The 18030-nt window shown below is 36.0% G+C and overlaps 1 protein-coding gene across 1 annotated transcript in view; it reads right to left on the minus strand.

Annotated features, from left to right (window-relative positions):
- Positions 1-385: 385 nt before the first annotated feature.
- Positions 386-18030, minus strand: part of LOC108550839 (uncharacterized) — a 97036-nt gene continuing 79391 nt past the window's right edge. The window contains exon 5 of the mRNA XM_017904734.1: positions 386-495. Within this exon, the coding sequence (XP_017760223.1) occupies positions 386-495 (110 nt within the window). The remainder of the gene's footprint in view (positions 496-18030) is intronic.

Genomic DNA, 18030 nt, shown 5'->3' on the forward strand with positions numbered 1-18030 from the left:
CAGATCGGCTGTTAGAGACACTGAGGATTTACTATTCCCGTGTTGGAAGCGATTCACACCAGCTAAAATGATCGATACATCCACGGAGAGCAGGAACAGTCAGGAGTCAGTCCACGGGGTCACCGGATGCTCGGGTTACACGGGCTGCCGTTCGTTAGGAGTCTCTTTGATGGCTTGCCTGCTCTCTCGTTGCTGATCGGTTAAAAGCAAGATCGAGGGTGATATATAAGGGGTCGATGGGTGGGTGCTGCTGTTAAAGACGACGCTTCCTTCCTCGCTCTTCCAACCATTCCCCTTTCCTCTCCCATTTTTGCCTCCGTTCGATTATGTAAAGGAAAAATGATGTTTGCTCGCGTTCTTATTGGAAGGCCTGGTGATCGACCAGTCACCTCGCGAACGAACCGGCGTGCAGAAGCAACAGGAGCAACGCGAGCGTCCTCGTTGCCGCGCCGCTGTTGCTCGAGTTCCCGTGCTGCATCGCCGCTGGATGCTCTCCTGTAACAAACAGTAAGCCGAGGATTACGTCAGGCACTAAATCTGCGACGATAATTCTTTATCAACTCGTTAGGAACGCACGCTCACCGCCGAGAGATTATTCTTTTTATTTATGAACTCCGCGGCGGGGGGGTTACTGGATGATGGAGCTTCTGGGTAAGCTATTGCGCTGCATTTCCAAGGTGACGAAATTTAATTGGAATAGCGGGAAATCAGGAACGAGGAAGTAGATTTATGTAAAACATTCTTTTCCTTGCTATACTGCGAGTTATTATTCTATCTACGTGGTCGCAATTATCGCAGGCTGATGAGACTTGACTGTTAATCGATTCGGGTATTGCGCACTGGGGGTAGAGTGTTCGTTCTCTTAACCACAAGGATATTTATTTTTGGATCTTCTTTATGACAGTGAGAATCGTTATACGTGTTTAGTTATGTAGGCTTGATCAGATCTTTAATAATTAACGTTTAATTTCCTATAATAACAATAGTAATAATAATTTCCTATGTATAGAGTGTCAAAATTCCAACTATCATCTCAAAGAGAACAAAGAAGATCATTGACAATTTCATAAGCTTAACACAAAAGTCTAAGTCACAGGTATATACAGACATCTACACAAGCTGTCTCCAAGTTTCTATATATCTAAAAACAAAAAGAACCCTATATAACATACTATTTTCTATCCTCTACTCAGGACAAAAATTCTAATTAGCATCCCATAAAGAACAAAGGAAAGGATCATTGATAATTTCAGAAGCTTAACACAAAGATCTAAGTCACAAGTATATAAAGATACACAGACTATCTCCATATATATATATATATATTAACAAACGAAGCACGTGTTACACTCTATTTCCTATCTTCTACCAAGTGCAGAAATTACAAGTAACATCTCACAGAGAACAAAGGAAAAGATCATTGACAATTTCAGAAGCTTAAAACAAAGGTTTAAGTCACAAGTATGTAAAGACACCTACACAAGATGTCTTCATATACTTAAGTCTCCATATGTTTAAAAAAGAACCCTATATAACACTCTATTTCCTATCTTCTACCCAGTACAAAGATTTCACCTATAATCCACAGAGAGCAAAGAAAAAGATCATTGACAATTTCAGAAACTTGAAACAAAGGTTTAAGTCACAATTATATAAAGACACCTATACAAACTGTTTCCAAGTCTCTCTATATTTTTGAAAAACCCTGTATAACCCTGTATTACCTATCTTCTACCAGTACAAACATTGCAATCATCATCCCACAAAGAACAAAGAGAAAAATCAGTGACAATTTCAGAAACAGGAGACAAAGGTCCAACAATAATGTACAAGTATACAAGGTCTGTTACACGAGTTCTTCCCATCTCGCGTATCAACGTACATACATCATATGTACATGTATATACATTGTCGACAACGTATTAAGCGACAGAAAAGGGCTTCTGACAAACAGCCGAAACAAAAGTGGCGAGAGTAGTGCGTGATATTCTACCCACGCGATAGTTTATATAAGAGTTTCATTAAACAGCGTTGGCCTGCGTTCCCGATCTACTCTGCCTGCTGTTCATCCTCGTTCCTCGTGTTTATGTGTGTCTTTGGGTTTATACTTGGGAGCGGCCCGGGGCGACGCCGCGGCATTTCTGTCACGCGTACATTCTTGCCTGCTAAATGCGCCCAGCATGGCGCAGAATGCCGGGAAAATCGGCTACCAGTGGATAAGCCGCCTGAATTGTTCAGCATGACAAATATAGAGGCACCGGTAGGAGTAGCGTGCACAGCGGTGGCGCGGCGAACTCACTCGCGCGCATGCGCGCAGTATCAATTCGGCAACTGGGCCCGCGTTCCACTTTACGTCGCTTCGAACCAACTTTTTGGCCAAATAGTTGGAGGAACGTGTTGTTATCGCGCTCACCGACCGACGGGAATTGAATACGCCACCGGTGTGTGTATATTGGAACGTGTGCGTTCCGTGGAATCGAATTTTCGGGGTTCCGATTGAAAGTTACGTGGTTGCGTATTGTCGACGAAATTTCACTTCATCGTCGTCCTAGGTAAACCTACGGTTACCTGCGTTTGCCGTTCCAAGGAAATGGTTTCGTGCCAGGACTTAGGAACGGAACGTGGGGTGCTATGATGAAAACGCGTTTCACGGCACTTCTAATTAATTGCAGATGATTACTCCAGAAAGGTGCTAGTACTTTTTAATACCACGAACGCGAGTCATTGATAGGTACGGCGTTTTAAGGTTATGTAGGTTATGCAGGTTATGTTTGATAATATCTAAAATTCTAGAAAAATTTCAAGTCTATGGTGGCTTCAGGCAATTATGATGTGGGAAATATTGCGAGTTGATACAGAAATTTTATTTGCCAGATATTTGTATAACAGTGGGGATAAAATACTGAATTTTGAAGTAATTTAAAATATTTCTAAATAGTAATTAAGCAAATTATGAAAAAAATATCGTCGAAATTGAAATTGTCGAAAGTATATCGATGGAAAATTCACATTGCATTTTTTGAAATATCTCTTTCTACTGCGCATTAATCTTTATCGATTTGAATTTCGCGGGTAATATTTCTAATGAAATAGTGTACCAGTGAGGTTAATTCAGGCTTTATAACTTTAGAGATGAAAAAGAAACGCACTATTTTCTTCCTGTATATTGTGGTTTAATATTAATATATAATTGATTTAATTCGATATTGATGTATAACATAACCTAACTTTCTCTTTTCAATTTTCATTTACCAAAATTAATCAACAATTCTTAACCAAATAGGAATACAAATATTATTAATATTGCTTAGGTGGAGCTAGTAGAGTGAAAAGAATTTTAATATATAATATTATAGGTCATTAATCTCATAATTATTATTCTACTCCCAGATTTGTTTAAATTGCAACAAATTAAAACTGTACCAAACTCCACTTGCAATTAATGTATTGAAACCTCGTTTGCAAGCCATAAATATATGCAAGGACAGCAGTAACATTTCACGATAAACGGATTGGCTCTTCCTTAATTAGGATCCTCTGACACGAACCCAGATTTGCATACTTGACCGATCAGGAAAACAAGTCTTTGCTCAGTGACCCTGAATCTGAGATTATGGGGCTCCGAGGTGGTCTTGAAGAAGATGACTTTAGTCATAGAAACTCTGACACACACGCATAACCTAATTATCATTAATGTACGAGTTTAATGGCACCCTGACGTTATTCGTATAATTGCTATAATCATTCGTTCCTGTAATTTAATTTACTAATGCACGTTCTCTTTAGAATCGGTTTGTCGATGCTGGAAATTATCACGATGGATATTCATGAAACAATTTTAATCGAGTTATTAACGTTATTATATACCAGAAAGAGCGCAGCTAATTTATCGTATTAATTACTATGTATAAATAGAGGAATTTAATTTAGATGTCGCATTAAGTATAATCCGATGAATACGAGAATTTTATATCGGTGTATCAGTGACTGCAACTTTTTGCAAAACGGAAGACATTTACAAACAAAATTTAAAATATACAAATTAAAAAATTATTAATTAAAATTTACGAGAGTTCACCGAGGCAGTATGTGGTATAGCATCACTGGTTTAACGAACATCGTAACAGCTTTAAAGCCGAATTATATCGTTTAATGTTTCACTAATTTGTTATGCATCGATTTTGAATGCATAATCAATCAAGTATTTAATATGAAAAATTTCATGATTTTCCGAGTACTTTTCATCTTTTCTTAATATCGTAATAATTATCAAACTCCATAGAAATTATGAATTATACTGAATTCAAAATTTTATACAATATTAAATAAAGTTTAATAATTGTTAGTTTAATTCTGCATTAGGTTACAATAGAATTACTATGCTATTCAATGATACCTGAATAATTTCACGTTTCAGAAATCTACAAAATTGGCAATTTATCTGCGAAATGAAATTTCTCTGTAAAACTGTGCTTATGCTGTCGATATAATTATATCCGATAAATTTATTCGAAAGTGCAGTTAATGACGACGGATTTCCTAAAATAAATATCGTAATAAATATTCCAAAAAAAAGAAATATGTAAAATAAAATAAACGCGATAAAATTTTCTCAGATCTCCGATGAATCACCTACTTTATTACCAATGTTCTCTGAAAATATGCATTTGCTGTCTCATAGCCGTGTAATCAGCAGCTTTATCGATAATTTATAGCGAACTGTAAATTGGAAACTTCACTCGTAAATTTAGCAAAGTTTGCGTCATTTATGTAAGCATTGCTAATTACTTAAACAGTATAACTTCGGCAAAAATCGTGATTATTAGCATACTGTTACATCGAGCTCGTCAAATCCAGCAAACAGAATTGGAACATGTTTATCAAAAAATCAAGCCATCAATTTAAAAGAAATTTCAAAAGTTGATGAATAAAAACAATTTTTAAAAAATCAGAATATAAATGAAACTTATAATATAATATAACAGAAACCACAATTTTGAGTCCTATATTCTTCCTGATCACTTCATCATCGTCAAATCATTATTGGATCGATCAGTGCTCTATCATCGTCTCTAAAATTCAAAGAAATCCAAAGAAGGTCTTCTCCGTTGCCACAGAAAAATTTCAGAACACATAAATTCTTTTCCAAATTCCTACGAAATATTCCTCAGTCGACAGAAGAGGAAGAGAGAAAGAGAGAGAGGGAGAGAGAGAGAGAGAGGAAGAGAGAGTAACACAGAGGAAGAGAAAAAGAGAGAGGATCGTGGAGCAAACGAAATTTACCGAGTATTGGCGTGACTATCAGAAAATTGGAAAGGCTTATAGGAGGTATCGAGCAGAAAATTCGAATATCCGTCGCAGTATCTGCCACCTCCCATACCTTAGCCTCTGGGGCCATAGATTTCTTTCGCGAACACCTCTACGATTTCGCCGGACGCGTTTCCTTCGGTGGAATATATATATTTTTTCCGTTTCTGCGGCGACTCGGCCTAATTTACGGCGTGCAATTCGACGAACGACCACCACCCGCCGCAAGAAGCACTCATTTTTCAGTGAAAACGACCATCAGCATTGCCAGGGAAAAAGTAGCAAACCGCAGCTGCGGAGCAGCGACGAGTTTCTGCCATTGCAAATGTATCGGCAACAAGAACGGTCAGCTTGTACCCTTGACGTTGACTGAATCGATTTTAATTCCATTTGTTGACGAAGTCCCGCTTCTGCCGCGCTCGCGATCGAGTAACGTGTCCTTCGTTCTTTTATCTATTTGCGTTACGCGGTGGCCCGTTTGATGAATTAGCGTCCTATTTTTCAGGTGGCCGTGTTCGGGGCGAGAGCGAATTGGGAATACAGGTCTTAGGAACGGTCGGAATTCGACCAAGTGCATGCGTTTTCGAGTGCCGATCGCGTGAGACGTAGCTAACCTCCTTACCCTAGCGTGCTCGCCGTTAGATGCGATCGCTGCGGGCAGATGGCGTCGTTGAGTAGTTGACACTGATATACGGACTGTGTGCATAACCGCAGCATTCGTCTTTGAAATTCTACGGCGAAATTTATCAGACTAATTTGAATTTATTATCCTCTCCTTTTTTAAGAACACGATTTCTTAAGATATATTTCTCGCGTATATATTATACTTTTTGTTATTAAATTATAAAAGGGAAGTATGCGAGATGTCTATCGTGTGCAGATATTTAATGGTGTGTGCACTGTGTGCAAAGTAGGGAATAGAAATATAATTCACTATTAATAGAACTAACAGTCTATTTTTATATACTCGAAGTAAATATTACTTGAGTTAGATTTAGATAGAAAACTGACGAATGATTTGAATTTGTATGAAATGATGGAACAACAGTGATCCTTAATAACTGTTATTGTAAAATTTGGGTCAGGTTTGAAATTAGATAACGGAGTTTATAATGTAAAAGTGAGTCTGATGAAATATTGGAGCAGTTTAATTCTGTCTAGACTTTATATAGGATACACGTTGATAGATTAGTGTCAGAAATGTTAATTTTCCAATTAAGGGCACGTTGGGTATCATGAGCACCTCTCCACGCTCCTCAGTCACACCTTTCCCAGACAAGGGTGTCTTAACAAGTGTATTTCCTATTTTATTTCATTTCGTTTCATATTTCCATTTAATAGCTCGTCCGCGTGGTTTATGTATCATTTCCGAAATGAACAATTTCTATGCAGCTTCTGCGGTCTGGAGAACGTTGAAGTTCAATTAAAGTTAGGAAACACTTAAGCATTCTTTCACGACCACTGACCGTGCAAATGTACATGAGAAAGAGTTTAAAGTGTTTCGTAATTATGATCGAAAATTTTACGACAGGTTTTAAAGTTAACTATAACGTTCGTACCCCCAACTAACATTCTGAACTCGTCGAGGAAAACTTTAAGCGAAGATTACCATCTATTAGCGAACGCAATTGGTTTCAGCGTAAAATTTATTAAAAAATTTCCAAGTTTTACGCTACCATACTTTTCTAAAAGCGAAGATCGTTGCACGGATCCATCGTGGGACTATAGTATTTTATAGTTAAATATTAACAGCTCGAAACTTCGATTATTGCACCTAATCATAGATACCTTCCCGACATTTAAATTTATTTTCGCGGATAATAGTTTATCGCGCGATCAATCGAAGCGTCATATATCTATCTCGATTATTTTTATCACAGTTTCATCCGGATTTATTGCAATTGGTAATTTTTTTTCACTGCTTTTTATTTTAAAGAAACTATCGATTTCCCCCCCGTACTGCTATTGTGATTTGAATTTGACCATTTTCAACTTGATTTATCACTTTACCGTTTGCTCTTCGTTATTTATGCTACGTACTATATCAATGAGCACGGAGAAATAAGTCCACGATTTATGAGCTTGTAAATTGACACGTGTTTATTTTCATTCGCTAGATAACACGATTCTGTCAAAGGATATTCGGATTATTGAAACTGGGAGGATCGAAGATTAAATAAAATATACGATAGGCGAAACTAAAGTGTAAAGTATTTTTACATAGAGACCTGATAGCCTTAAAATAAATTAAACACAGTCTCGAACCGAAGATTAAATAAAATATACGATAGGCGAAACTAAGGCTGATAAAGTGTAAAGTATTTTTACATAGAGACCTGATAGCCTTAAAATAAATTAAACACAGTCTCGACTAATAAAAATACATTTGTTATTAACACCTCCATCAAGAATATTAATTTAGATAAAATATAAACATGTTTCTAAATCATTCATTTCGTCATATCGAAGCAAATTCTTCTTTTGCTCATTAACAAATCTCTGATACAATAAATTATTTATAGAATAAAACCTAAAAAATGAAAAAATAAGCATGGAAACATAATTAAGACAAGAATTAAAATTTTCCAAGAGGGTAAGAAATACTAAGCGTTCACATCTCTGTATTATCACGTTAGTTCTATACGAGTATACCGAGATGTAGATGGCGCCCTGGAGTTCTAGTCTTCACACGTTATAATACTAGACACTTGTAAAGTTTAATAACACTTAATAACATCGAAGTTAAATTAACAAAGCTATTTTAAACTTAATTCCTCGTTTAATAATATATAAAAATTTACGCAACGGAGTAACGTAATTGCATGAAAGCTGCAGTTAATTCTCGCTTGGCGCCGTTATAAAGGAACGAGATCTACGTATTTTCTTGCGCCAGTTGAACACAAAGAATCTCGTTAAATTAGAGTCTGCAGAAATTTCGGAATATCCTGCCGCGACGGCTGTGATGTCTCTTTTTAAAGGACGAAAAAGTTCATGGGATCCGTCAGGAACACAACAACCCGACAAAACAACGCTAGTCCCGCTTTAATTCAGAAGAAATAAACTACGTCTCTGCCAACTTGCAGCAAGGATTTTACGAAGGAACGCGATGTTTTCGAACACGTGTCGCGACTCAGACCTCTCTCGTGAAATTGCTAAGACAATTTTGACAGTTGTGAAACATGGATTCGTGATGCCTCTTCCCTTATTCAATATACAAGTAATCCATCCTCTAAATGTTTTTCAGCTCTCAGATTTATGGAGGAAAACAAGCATCGAGGACGACACTTCCTCGTTCGCAATTTTCAATTATTTCATCCTGCTTTTACGAAACAAGTTAAACCAACGAACTGCAAATCTGATTAGATAATACACCTGACTTCGAAGTTGCATATTGTTTAAATTGTACCAACATTTTCACCATTTCACTTAACTCTATTATTAAATTGAAGTCAAAGAGATATTCTGACAGCTCCTCAGCTCAAATACCAATTTATACAAAAGGAAATAAAATAGCAAACTAATTAAAAATTAATTGTAAACGAATACTAGGAAGAAAAGCTTATAGTTCCTTCCTCGGCATAACTGACTCACAGACCTTCGAATACTGTTCGAGAAGCTGTTAAAACGATTCCATTCATTGGCAATAAACAAATTCTGCCGACACAGGTCTGAGAGGATCACGCGTTAAGCCAGTAATCCCATCGATCAATCGATAAAAGTAGTCTATACACTTCGTAGACCCAGATCACAGCTGGTAAGCTGCATAATCCAGCTAACGTATTCCAAAGCAGTCTTCGCTATAAACTTCTTCACACACATCCTGAACACGCACCCTGTTGAATAACCGATGTGAGCTCAGGCAGCATTGCGTAGAAGAAAATTCATCGAAAGGGTTGGTTGCCTTAAGAACGGCACGTAGCTGAGACTCTGCTAGGCTAAACGCCAGGCAACAAACTGCGCTTTCAGAGGCATTAATCAGGCTGGAAATCGCGAGAAACTGCTTAGGATTTCCATGGTGCAGGTAACCGAAGCTTACGTAACGTTGGCCTATGCATCGGTAGCGTGTCGGCTCACGGTTTACGCTTCGTTTTAATGCCGCCACGACCGATGTACATAATCTTGGTTTCCTTTTGGTGCCAAGTTCACATTCCTGCGTGTGTTGCGGTTACGGTACACTGCATGTCGTGCCTGTGCCACTGCATTTATGCCGCATACGTCGTCTTCTCGGGCTTCTTGCGTTCGACTGTCAACGACGGTTCGCATCTAGCTGCTCGCTTGTTCCCCGCGTCTACGCTAGATGGCAGTTAATTGATATCGCCCGCGCGTCACGTGGTATTGGCGACAAAGAAGATCGGTGATACACGAGAGTCTAGATATATTGCGAGCAATTTGCTTTCTGATGGCACGTGTAACAGGGATGCTAGAGAGAGAGAGAGTTGATAAGCCGCGGGTTTTTGTCTTTTGTAACTTATAGTTAATTTGTTAGGTTAAGGATATTTCAAATTCTGATTTTTAGGTTAGGAGTGAGCGTTCGAGGTGTGATAATTTAATCCGTTATTTGTTTTGGTATTTCATTTTAATTACATCGTATTTTAATTGAAATTTGACTTTTTCTTCGGAAGTTATTTTATAAGAAATGCACGCTTAGTGGAAAATTAATTAAATAAATTTTTTGAACGATTGTATGGAAATTATTTTTCACTTTGAAATAGCAGGCAATTAATTGTTATTAATTACTCATTCTCTACACGTGCTTCCAACTTTTCAGCCTTTTACCACTGAGAATCTAGCAAGCTTAATAAATTTGGACTCTAATTTAGGCCACAGAATTCCTGTATCAAATTCTGATTTTTAGGTTAGGAGTGAACGTTCGAGGTGTGATAATTTAATCCGTTATTTGTTTTGGTATTTCATTTTAATTACATCGTATTTTAATTGAAATTTGACTTTTTCTTCGGAAGTTATTTTATAAGAAATGCACGCTTGGTGGAAAATTAATTAAATAAATTTTTTGAACGATTGTATGGAAATTATTTTTCACTTTGAAATAGCATGCAATTAATTGTTATTAATTACTCATTCTCTACACGTGCTTCCAACTTTTCAGCCTTTTATCACTGAGAATCTAGCAAGCTTAATAAATTTGGACTCTAATTTAGGCCACAGAATTCCTGTATCAAATTCTGATTTTTAGGTTAGGAGCGAACGTTCGAGGTGTGATAATTTAATCCGTTATTTGTTTTGGTATTTCATTTTAATTACATCGTATTTTAATTGAAATTTGACTTTTTCTTCGGAAGTTATTTTATAAGAAATGCACGCTTGGTGGAAAATTAATTAAATAAATTTTTTGAACGATTGTATGGAAATTATTTTTCACTTTGAAATAGCATGCAATTAATTGTTATTAATTACTCATTCTCTACACGTGCTTCCAACTTTTCAGCCTTTTATCACTGAGAATCTAGCAAGCTTAATAAATTTGGACTCTAATTTAGGCCACAGAATTCCTGTATCAAATTCTGATTTTTAGGTTAGGAGCGAACGTTCGAGGTGTGATAATTTAATCCGTTATTTGTTTTGGTATTTCATTTTAATTACATCGTATTTTAATTGAAATTTGACTTTTTCTTCGGAAGTTATTTTATAAGAAATGCACGCTTGGTGGAAAATTAATTAAATAAATTTTTTGAACGATTGTATGGAAATTATTTTTCACTTTGAAATAGCAAGCTTGGGAATAGTAATAGTAATAACAATATTTAAAATACCACTTTTATAGTTATCAGTTTATAGTTATCACGTTCTTAGAAAATGTCGAAAAATATTCTAAAGAGTATATTTTAATATAACAATTATGACAAAGGGAACACTTTGTTCTTAACAAAGCTTGGGAATAGTAATAGTAACAACAATATCAACAATAACAATGATAACAACAGCGATAACTATAGTAATAATCTTGATAAATGACTAATAGTATAGTAATAACAATTATACAAATAATAATACAAATATTACTAATAATAATAGGAATACCAATAGTGACAGTAGCAATAACTATACTGACAGCAATAGTACTGGTTATAACACTAAACAATAATAGCAAGAATAATCTGATTATTGCTATAGCAAGTGGTACAACAAGAATAATAACAGTAATAGTACTATTAATATAATGTAATATCGCGGAATGTCCATCTCGTGTGTAGGTGACTTTAGGTTGAAAAGTCGCCGAGGGTTGGAGGGCCAGATCATTTGGAAAAACCCCGGCGATGCGTCAGGCCCTTAGCATGACCATATTTGGTCGTGTTGGCGGAGTCTTTCTTAAGGAGTATATTGTAGAGTCACACAGTCTCTACTCGCTGGAGAGTACCTCGGAATACTCAGATTCACTGCGGTCTGTATTTTCTATTCGACTCTCAATAACGCGTAACTCTCGCAATCACAACTCTCGGTCTCAACTCTCTCTGAGACTACCTCGACTCTCTAATGACTATCTCAAAACCCGACTCTATCTTCCAGAATGGGCCCTTTTAAGCCCGTCTGGAAGGCAAGGACCTCCCCCGAAGGAGGAGAAAGCCCCCTCCGCGTAACGCTCTGGGGTGGAAGGGATTCCTCCTTCGGGTTAGGCTCTCCGAAGGGTCACCCACGCGGGGTCCCTTCCCGAGAAGTGCCCACGGACGCGTCACCCCCGGTTTACAATGGGGAAAACCGGGGTTGAGCGAGGCTACCTCGCATGGCCTGGCCCCAACTTCCCCAGACTCGTCTGGCCGCCAGACGCTAACGGGGCCTCTATACCTGGGAAGTCAAAAAATATCCTACAATATAAAGAAGGCAGAAATAGTTAAGGGATTCTTCTTGATAGACGCTTCTTCTTGAGGGACAGTGCTGGAGAGTTGGTTGTAGTCGTGTTGCGAGTTGTAATCGTGTTAGATATAATTGTGTCGTTGTAGTCGTAAGAGTTTAGTTGAAATATATATGTAGGATCGGAGTGTGTGGATTGGCTAAAGTAACGTTGCTTTACTGCTTCTTAAAATACAATAAACTTATGCTTATATTATCGGCTACGAAACTAAAGACTCGCTACGGGTACGCTCGACTTTTACTTGTTAGACGCTATCTCGAAGACCGTGAAGGACTGTCCTCGCCCGCGCCCTTGCACCCTTATTTAAACCGTTCATCCTCCTCGTTCATACCCGGACTTTCTTCCCTAGTCATGCTCCTTTCTCGCGCAACCTCGGTGGGCCAGGCACTTCAACCACTCTGCACGCATCTTTAACCGTTTGAGTGCCACGGGTCATTATTGTTTCCCAATCGATATTTGCCAAGCAGCGCGATAGCGCTTGTCATATTCCGTGTCCAAAAATGCCGAGCGGCGCGATAGCGCTTCTCATATTCCGCGTTCACCAACCGAGCGCGCTGATTGTCAGCTTCGCAGCTCAGAGCGCTGGCACTTTTGGACATAAAATAGAAGCGCGATCGCGCCGCTTGGCACTCAAACGGTTAAACTTTCGCTCGACTTTACCATAAATAATCCTTACAGTCGATCCTCGCGCACATGGTCACTTTCATTCTAAGTCCAGACACACTCGAAATTTCCCAGAGCCACACTTATTCCATTCCCACATATATCTATCTATATTCGTAGTCTTTACCGTCACCGCACGTTATAATATTATTTTATGTGTAATAAATAGTAGTTATATTATTTAACAACCACACCACCAATCTCTACAATAGTAAAGCATAATCAAGGCATATAGGTTCGGATAATACAGGCATATATGTACACATGTACAGATGACTCAAATTCGACTCCATTTTAATGCACATACCGCTGAGCCATGAAATTCGATGGGGAACGTTTTGTAAAGGCTCCTTTAAGAAGCGAATTCCCGATGGGTGCTAACACCCTGGAGGCGTGTTCTCAACTGCGTCATCAATTTTCAGTCGAATCACACGTGAGTTTGCCCCCATGTTGTGTACCGCAGCAGTTCGCCGTTAGAGCGAGCGACAATCGATATTAGGCTATAAGGGGTTAATTTAACTCGGCAAACTTAACGACAGACGCAGCTGTTCTCATAATCTTGCGTGTATTGTAGCCGGTGCAGCGTGAAATTATTGATACGAAATGCAAAATGGCTGCAGATCTCGTACATCGAGAACTCGCATTCACGGTAATCTCACACGTGGATTAATATGGTTAATAAAACCTGATTAGAACGGAGATTCGGTATGAAGAAACAACTTTCTCATAATTCACATAACAATCTTTCATTCACTGAAATAGTTAGGTTTGAGTTCGAAGATGATTGAAAATTACAATTTTCCTAATTTATTCTTCACGTTGTAAAGCATACGTAATTTTTGGAAAATTCATATGGAAAAATTGAAAACAAATTGAATAAGGCACTAAAATATGTTATCGTTGATTATAAACAGTGGTTCTCAACTTGCTCTGTGGATCGTAAGAATAATTATACACTATGGTCAGTTATTAGATTTACATATTCGATATTATTTATTTATATACCGAAATTATCTCCAAAATTAATTAAAAAGTAATTAGAAAAATAGGAGTAAGGTTCTGCAAACAGTGGAATACAAATTAATTTATATAACAGTTAAATTTGAACGAACGCGAGAAACAAAATAATTTAGAATAATAGTGAGAAGATAAAATAAATTTACTGAAATTTAATTCTCGTTTACGAGAGAAACAAAATAAAAGGTGGATGTAGAAACTCGCGTGTGTTATTCGAGATGCCATGTGACGAGTATCCAAAGTCTCGAATGACCTACAATTAACGAACAGCAGCATTAAAACGTCGATCGAACTAGGTCATATACACTGCCCCTTCAAATCGTTACGATACGTATTAAAATTTCAAGTAAACATAAAGAGAATAAAAATCGTTCAATTACTTGGTGGAAAGAAATAAACAAATTTTTAATATTTACCATATATACAATATATATATACAAATTTTTAATAAGGTCATTTTTAATACGGTACCAATACAAATTTTTGAAAAACTAATTTTCTTTTTCTTCTAGAAGCAGCTTCATTATTTAATTATTTATTTTAATTTAATTTTATTATTATCCTCCTTTAATTTAATAATATTAATTAATACTATTATACCAACAAAAATATTTAAAAAGAATTTGCAAAATTATTGTTCCTGCAATTATACTATAATATAGCAATAATTTATATATTACGTTTAACTATTAATCCATTATTATATTACTATATATTATGCTGTATTTAATTGTTATTAATTAAAGATAGCACACTGAAACCTTATTCTTAATAAATTTTCAAATAATTGCAAAAATACCAGGTGTGAGAAGAATACAAAATCACACTGCAATGATTTATAATAGTTTAATGGAATGGAAGTAAAACATTTCTCTTTCAGTGCAAATATTTTCGAAACACATTTCGAAAAATTGCATATAAATAATGCACTCTGACAGAGCCCCAGCAATTCGACTAAAAAATACGATTCGGATGGTCATGTATTGAATTACATTAGTTGCTGCAAGGGATGGACTTTTGGACACGTATCGTGCGTCAAAAGTTCAAAGGCTGCAATTTTCCTGTGCCTTTGCCACGTGGCCCGGGTTCGAGTTCAAGTAATCCAATCAAATCTGGAGACGTAAAGGGACTCCTACCGCGTTTGCAACCGGCCTGAGTTTACAGATGATAAAAACATTCGAAATCGGAAAAACTTCGGCGCCGGCGGGACTCTTGGAAAAATCGTCACGAAATTTCGGAATAAAGTCGAGTCGAGGATACTTTCAGTGAACGGGCAATCTAATCAGAACGTTACTCAGGATGAACTGACAAGACCCTGGCAGACAACTTTCATCTAGCAGAGATAGAAAAAGTCGACGTGGAAAAATGACCAGCATTAAACGGCGCTGTGACTTCTTTTCCTGATTTTACAATTGTTGGCTGTGATAATTCTTTATTTTGATTTTTAATTCTATTCTTTAGTACAGGTAACCCTCTTATAACACGGTAAATAGGTTCCCAGAAAATGCCGTGTTGTACGAGACCCAGGCGCAGTCCAAAAAGTGGAATTACGTTCTGAAAATTTACTAAAAACAAATTTTTGTTTAGAGTCTACATAAACAACTTAATTTTTATTAAAAATATAAATTATGTGCAGCACAAAATAAAAAAAAATATTATTTTAATTTAATGCAACTTTAATTTAATAAATTGTCATGTAATACAGTGCTGTACAAAGGTTTTTGCAATTTTCTTATTGTGTTAGAACGAAACCGTGTTATAGGAGAGTCCCCGTAATTTATAAATCGTTTTATAGCGAAACCGTGTTACAGAATACCGTGCTGTAGGAGGGCTGCCTGTACATGAAAATTATATTCTAATATTTTTAAATTTCGCACAAATCTTCTGTATTTATTTCTTCCCTTGCGTCTGCAGAGAATGTATTGATAAATTTATTTTTTCATTATCGAACATATAAATTGTGGAAATATCGAATCAGTTTGATATTTTGATATAAATAACACTGATATAAAATTGTTTTATTAATCATAATAGATGCGATATTAAAAAATAATAAGTTACAATGGAAATTGTTGCATTGCCAGTAGAATGTACGTATATATAGTCAGACAAGTATTCAAATACGTGTTATCTTTCACTTACGAAGATCAGTAAGCCAAAAGAATTTAGCATGTTTCCTAATACAGTTATATCACTTGTTAAAATATTCCATTTTCAAAATACCCCTGCAGATAACAAACTTTTTCATATTATTCTTCAAGATTTAATTATAATATAGTTTGTGAATCAGTAAAATATTAAATATACTTTTTATTTTTTCATTTTTCGGTTTCAATCTTTCTATTAAAATATCGAATTTTATATCGTGATTAAATTCGAGTTCGTCAATATTTAACAATGCAATTTAATTATTTTTTAAAATCTGTACGTAAGGTTTCATTAAAAATTTTATTAAGTCTAAAGTTTTATAATTTTTCTGCTACGAGAATCTAAAATAGTCTCAAGGAAGAGATCCAAAATCGTTGGGAAGCTCAGGTAATAATAAAATTATGTGCCATGAAGTAACCGCAAGAATTTTCGGATCGAATTCTCTCGTGCTTGTGGGAGCCAAGTCTGACCATTTTCGTATTTGATTCACTAGGAAGGTTATACTCGTCGACTCAATATCGGACTCTAGACCCTGCCTCATTCATCCACACACTGATTCTCTTAAATCAATTCACCCAGACTCGTTGAACCAGTGAAGACACTTTTAGCTCAGGTGTATGTTAGAATTTTCTGTCGAATATTGAAAATTCGAAATTTTAATTATCAAATTCGTGTGACTATTTCATGGAGATTTGACGTTGATAATACCTAACCTATCCTCCCTTAAATTTCTCTATTACGAGAATTAATACAAATTGCAGCATGGATGCAAAGATAGATCTTCAGCTGATTATGATCAAAGCTGATTAGTATTAGTTACATTCTATTGTCATTACATAATAAATTAAAATAAATTTAATTTTTCAAAAGCGGAATAATTTTTGACACGATAAAATTGATCAAAATGATTATCGCATTTTTAGAAAGATTTATAAAATCATTCTCATTAACAGACCCTTATTTTATTTCCCATTTCATTTCATTTATATCTTATATTTTAATTTCCATCTCGTATCATGTATTTTCAATATTTTATTCTCAGTTTCATTCCAGTTATTTTCGATATTATAATTCTGCATTTCGTTTTATTTTGTTTACCTAATTTCCATATAGATTATTTTTCTCGAATATGCAATAATTTCAACCAATTTAATTTCTGCATTTTCGCGACTTTCGTGTAATGTTATTCAATTGGACAAAAGCATTCGATTACATATATATGGTAGATAAATGTTCGTGGATTTAATTATATACGACGAATCTTAAATTTCACAGGAGTCGAACCACAGTTGCAAAATTTAATACGATTATACATCGATTGCAAATAATATTTACATAATACGAATTAAACTACTGAAAATTTAATAAAAGATTCAAGACTACAAGAGACCTTATCATTTTTGAGAAGAGGCAGATTTCATATAGTGTGATTTTGAAACACAGCTACCTATTTTAATTGCAACGAATAAGTACGATTTATTAATTATTGCGATCCCAAGCCAGTCTTGAGAGTTCGAAATGTAAGAACGAAAATAATTTTCAGTAGAGAAAAGTGCGAATTATCTTATCAAAGACGAACAGATGAAGTCTCTGTTGACCTGAAAGCTGGGTTAATTATATACAGAGAGGTAGCGAGGGGGTTAGGCGAGGGGGAGGATTTCTTTTCAGCGAAAACCGTTTCAATCAAGATGCAATTTTGTAGCCAAGCAGCCTTGGATTACAGGTAAACCGTTTAACCAAGAAGTTTCTTGGATTAAAGTTCTGAAAATTAATACCTTGTAGTTACGACATTAGCATTGGACCGCGAAGCAAGTTACTCCGATTAGAATCACGAATTGCAATTATACGCGAAAGCGGTCGAAAGGTCCATGTAATTTATGAAACAAAAGGGATTCTTTATTTAGTTTCCTATTCTTCTTTTAAGCCTGCAATTCGCAACGAATTTCGAGGGAAAATAAAAATTCTTTAAAGGGCATTTTAATTCATTCCTTTAGCAGCAATCTATGGCAGATTTTCAACACAATACT

The sequence above is a fragment of the Eufriesea mexicana genome, unplaced genomic scaffold (assembly GCF_001483705.2).
Source record: "Eufriesea mexicana isolate 0111107269 unplaced genomic scaffold, ASM148370v2 scaffold3076, whole genome shotgun sequence".
Taxonomy (NCBI): domain Eukaryota; kingdom Metazoa; phylum Arthropoda; class Insecta; order Hymenoptera; family Apidae; genus Eufriesea; species Eufriesea mexicana.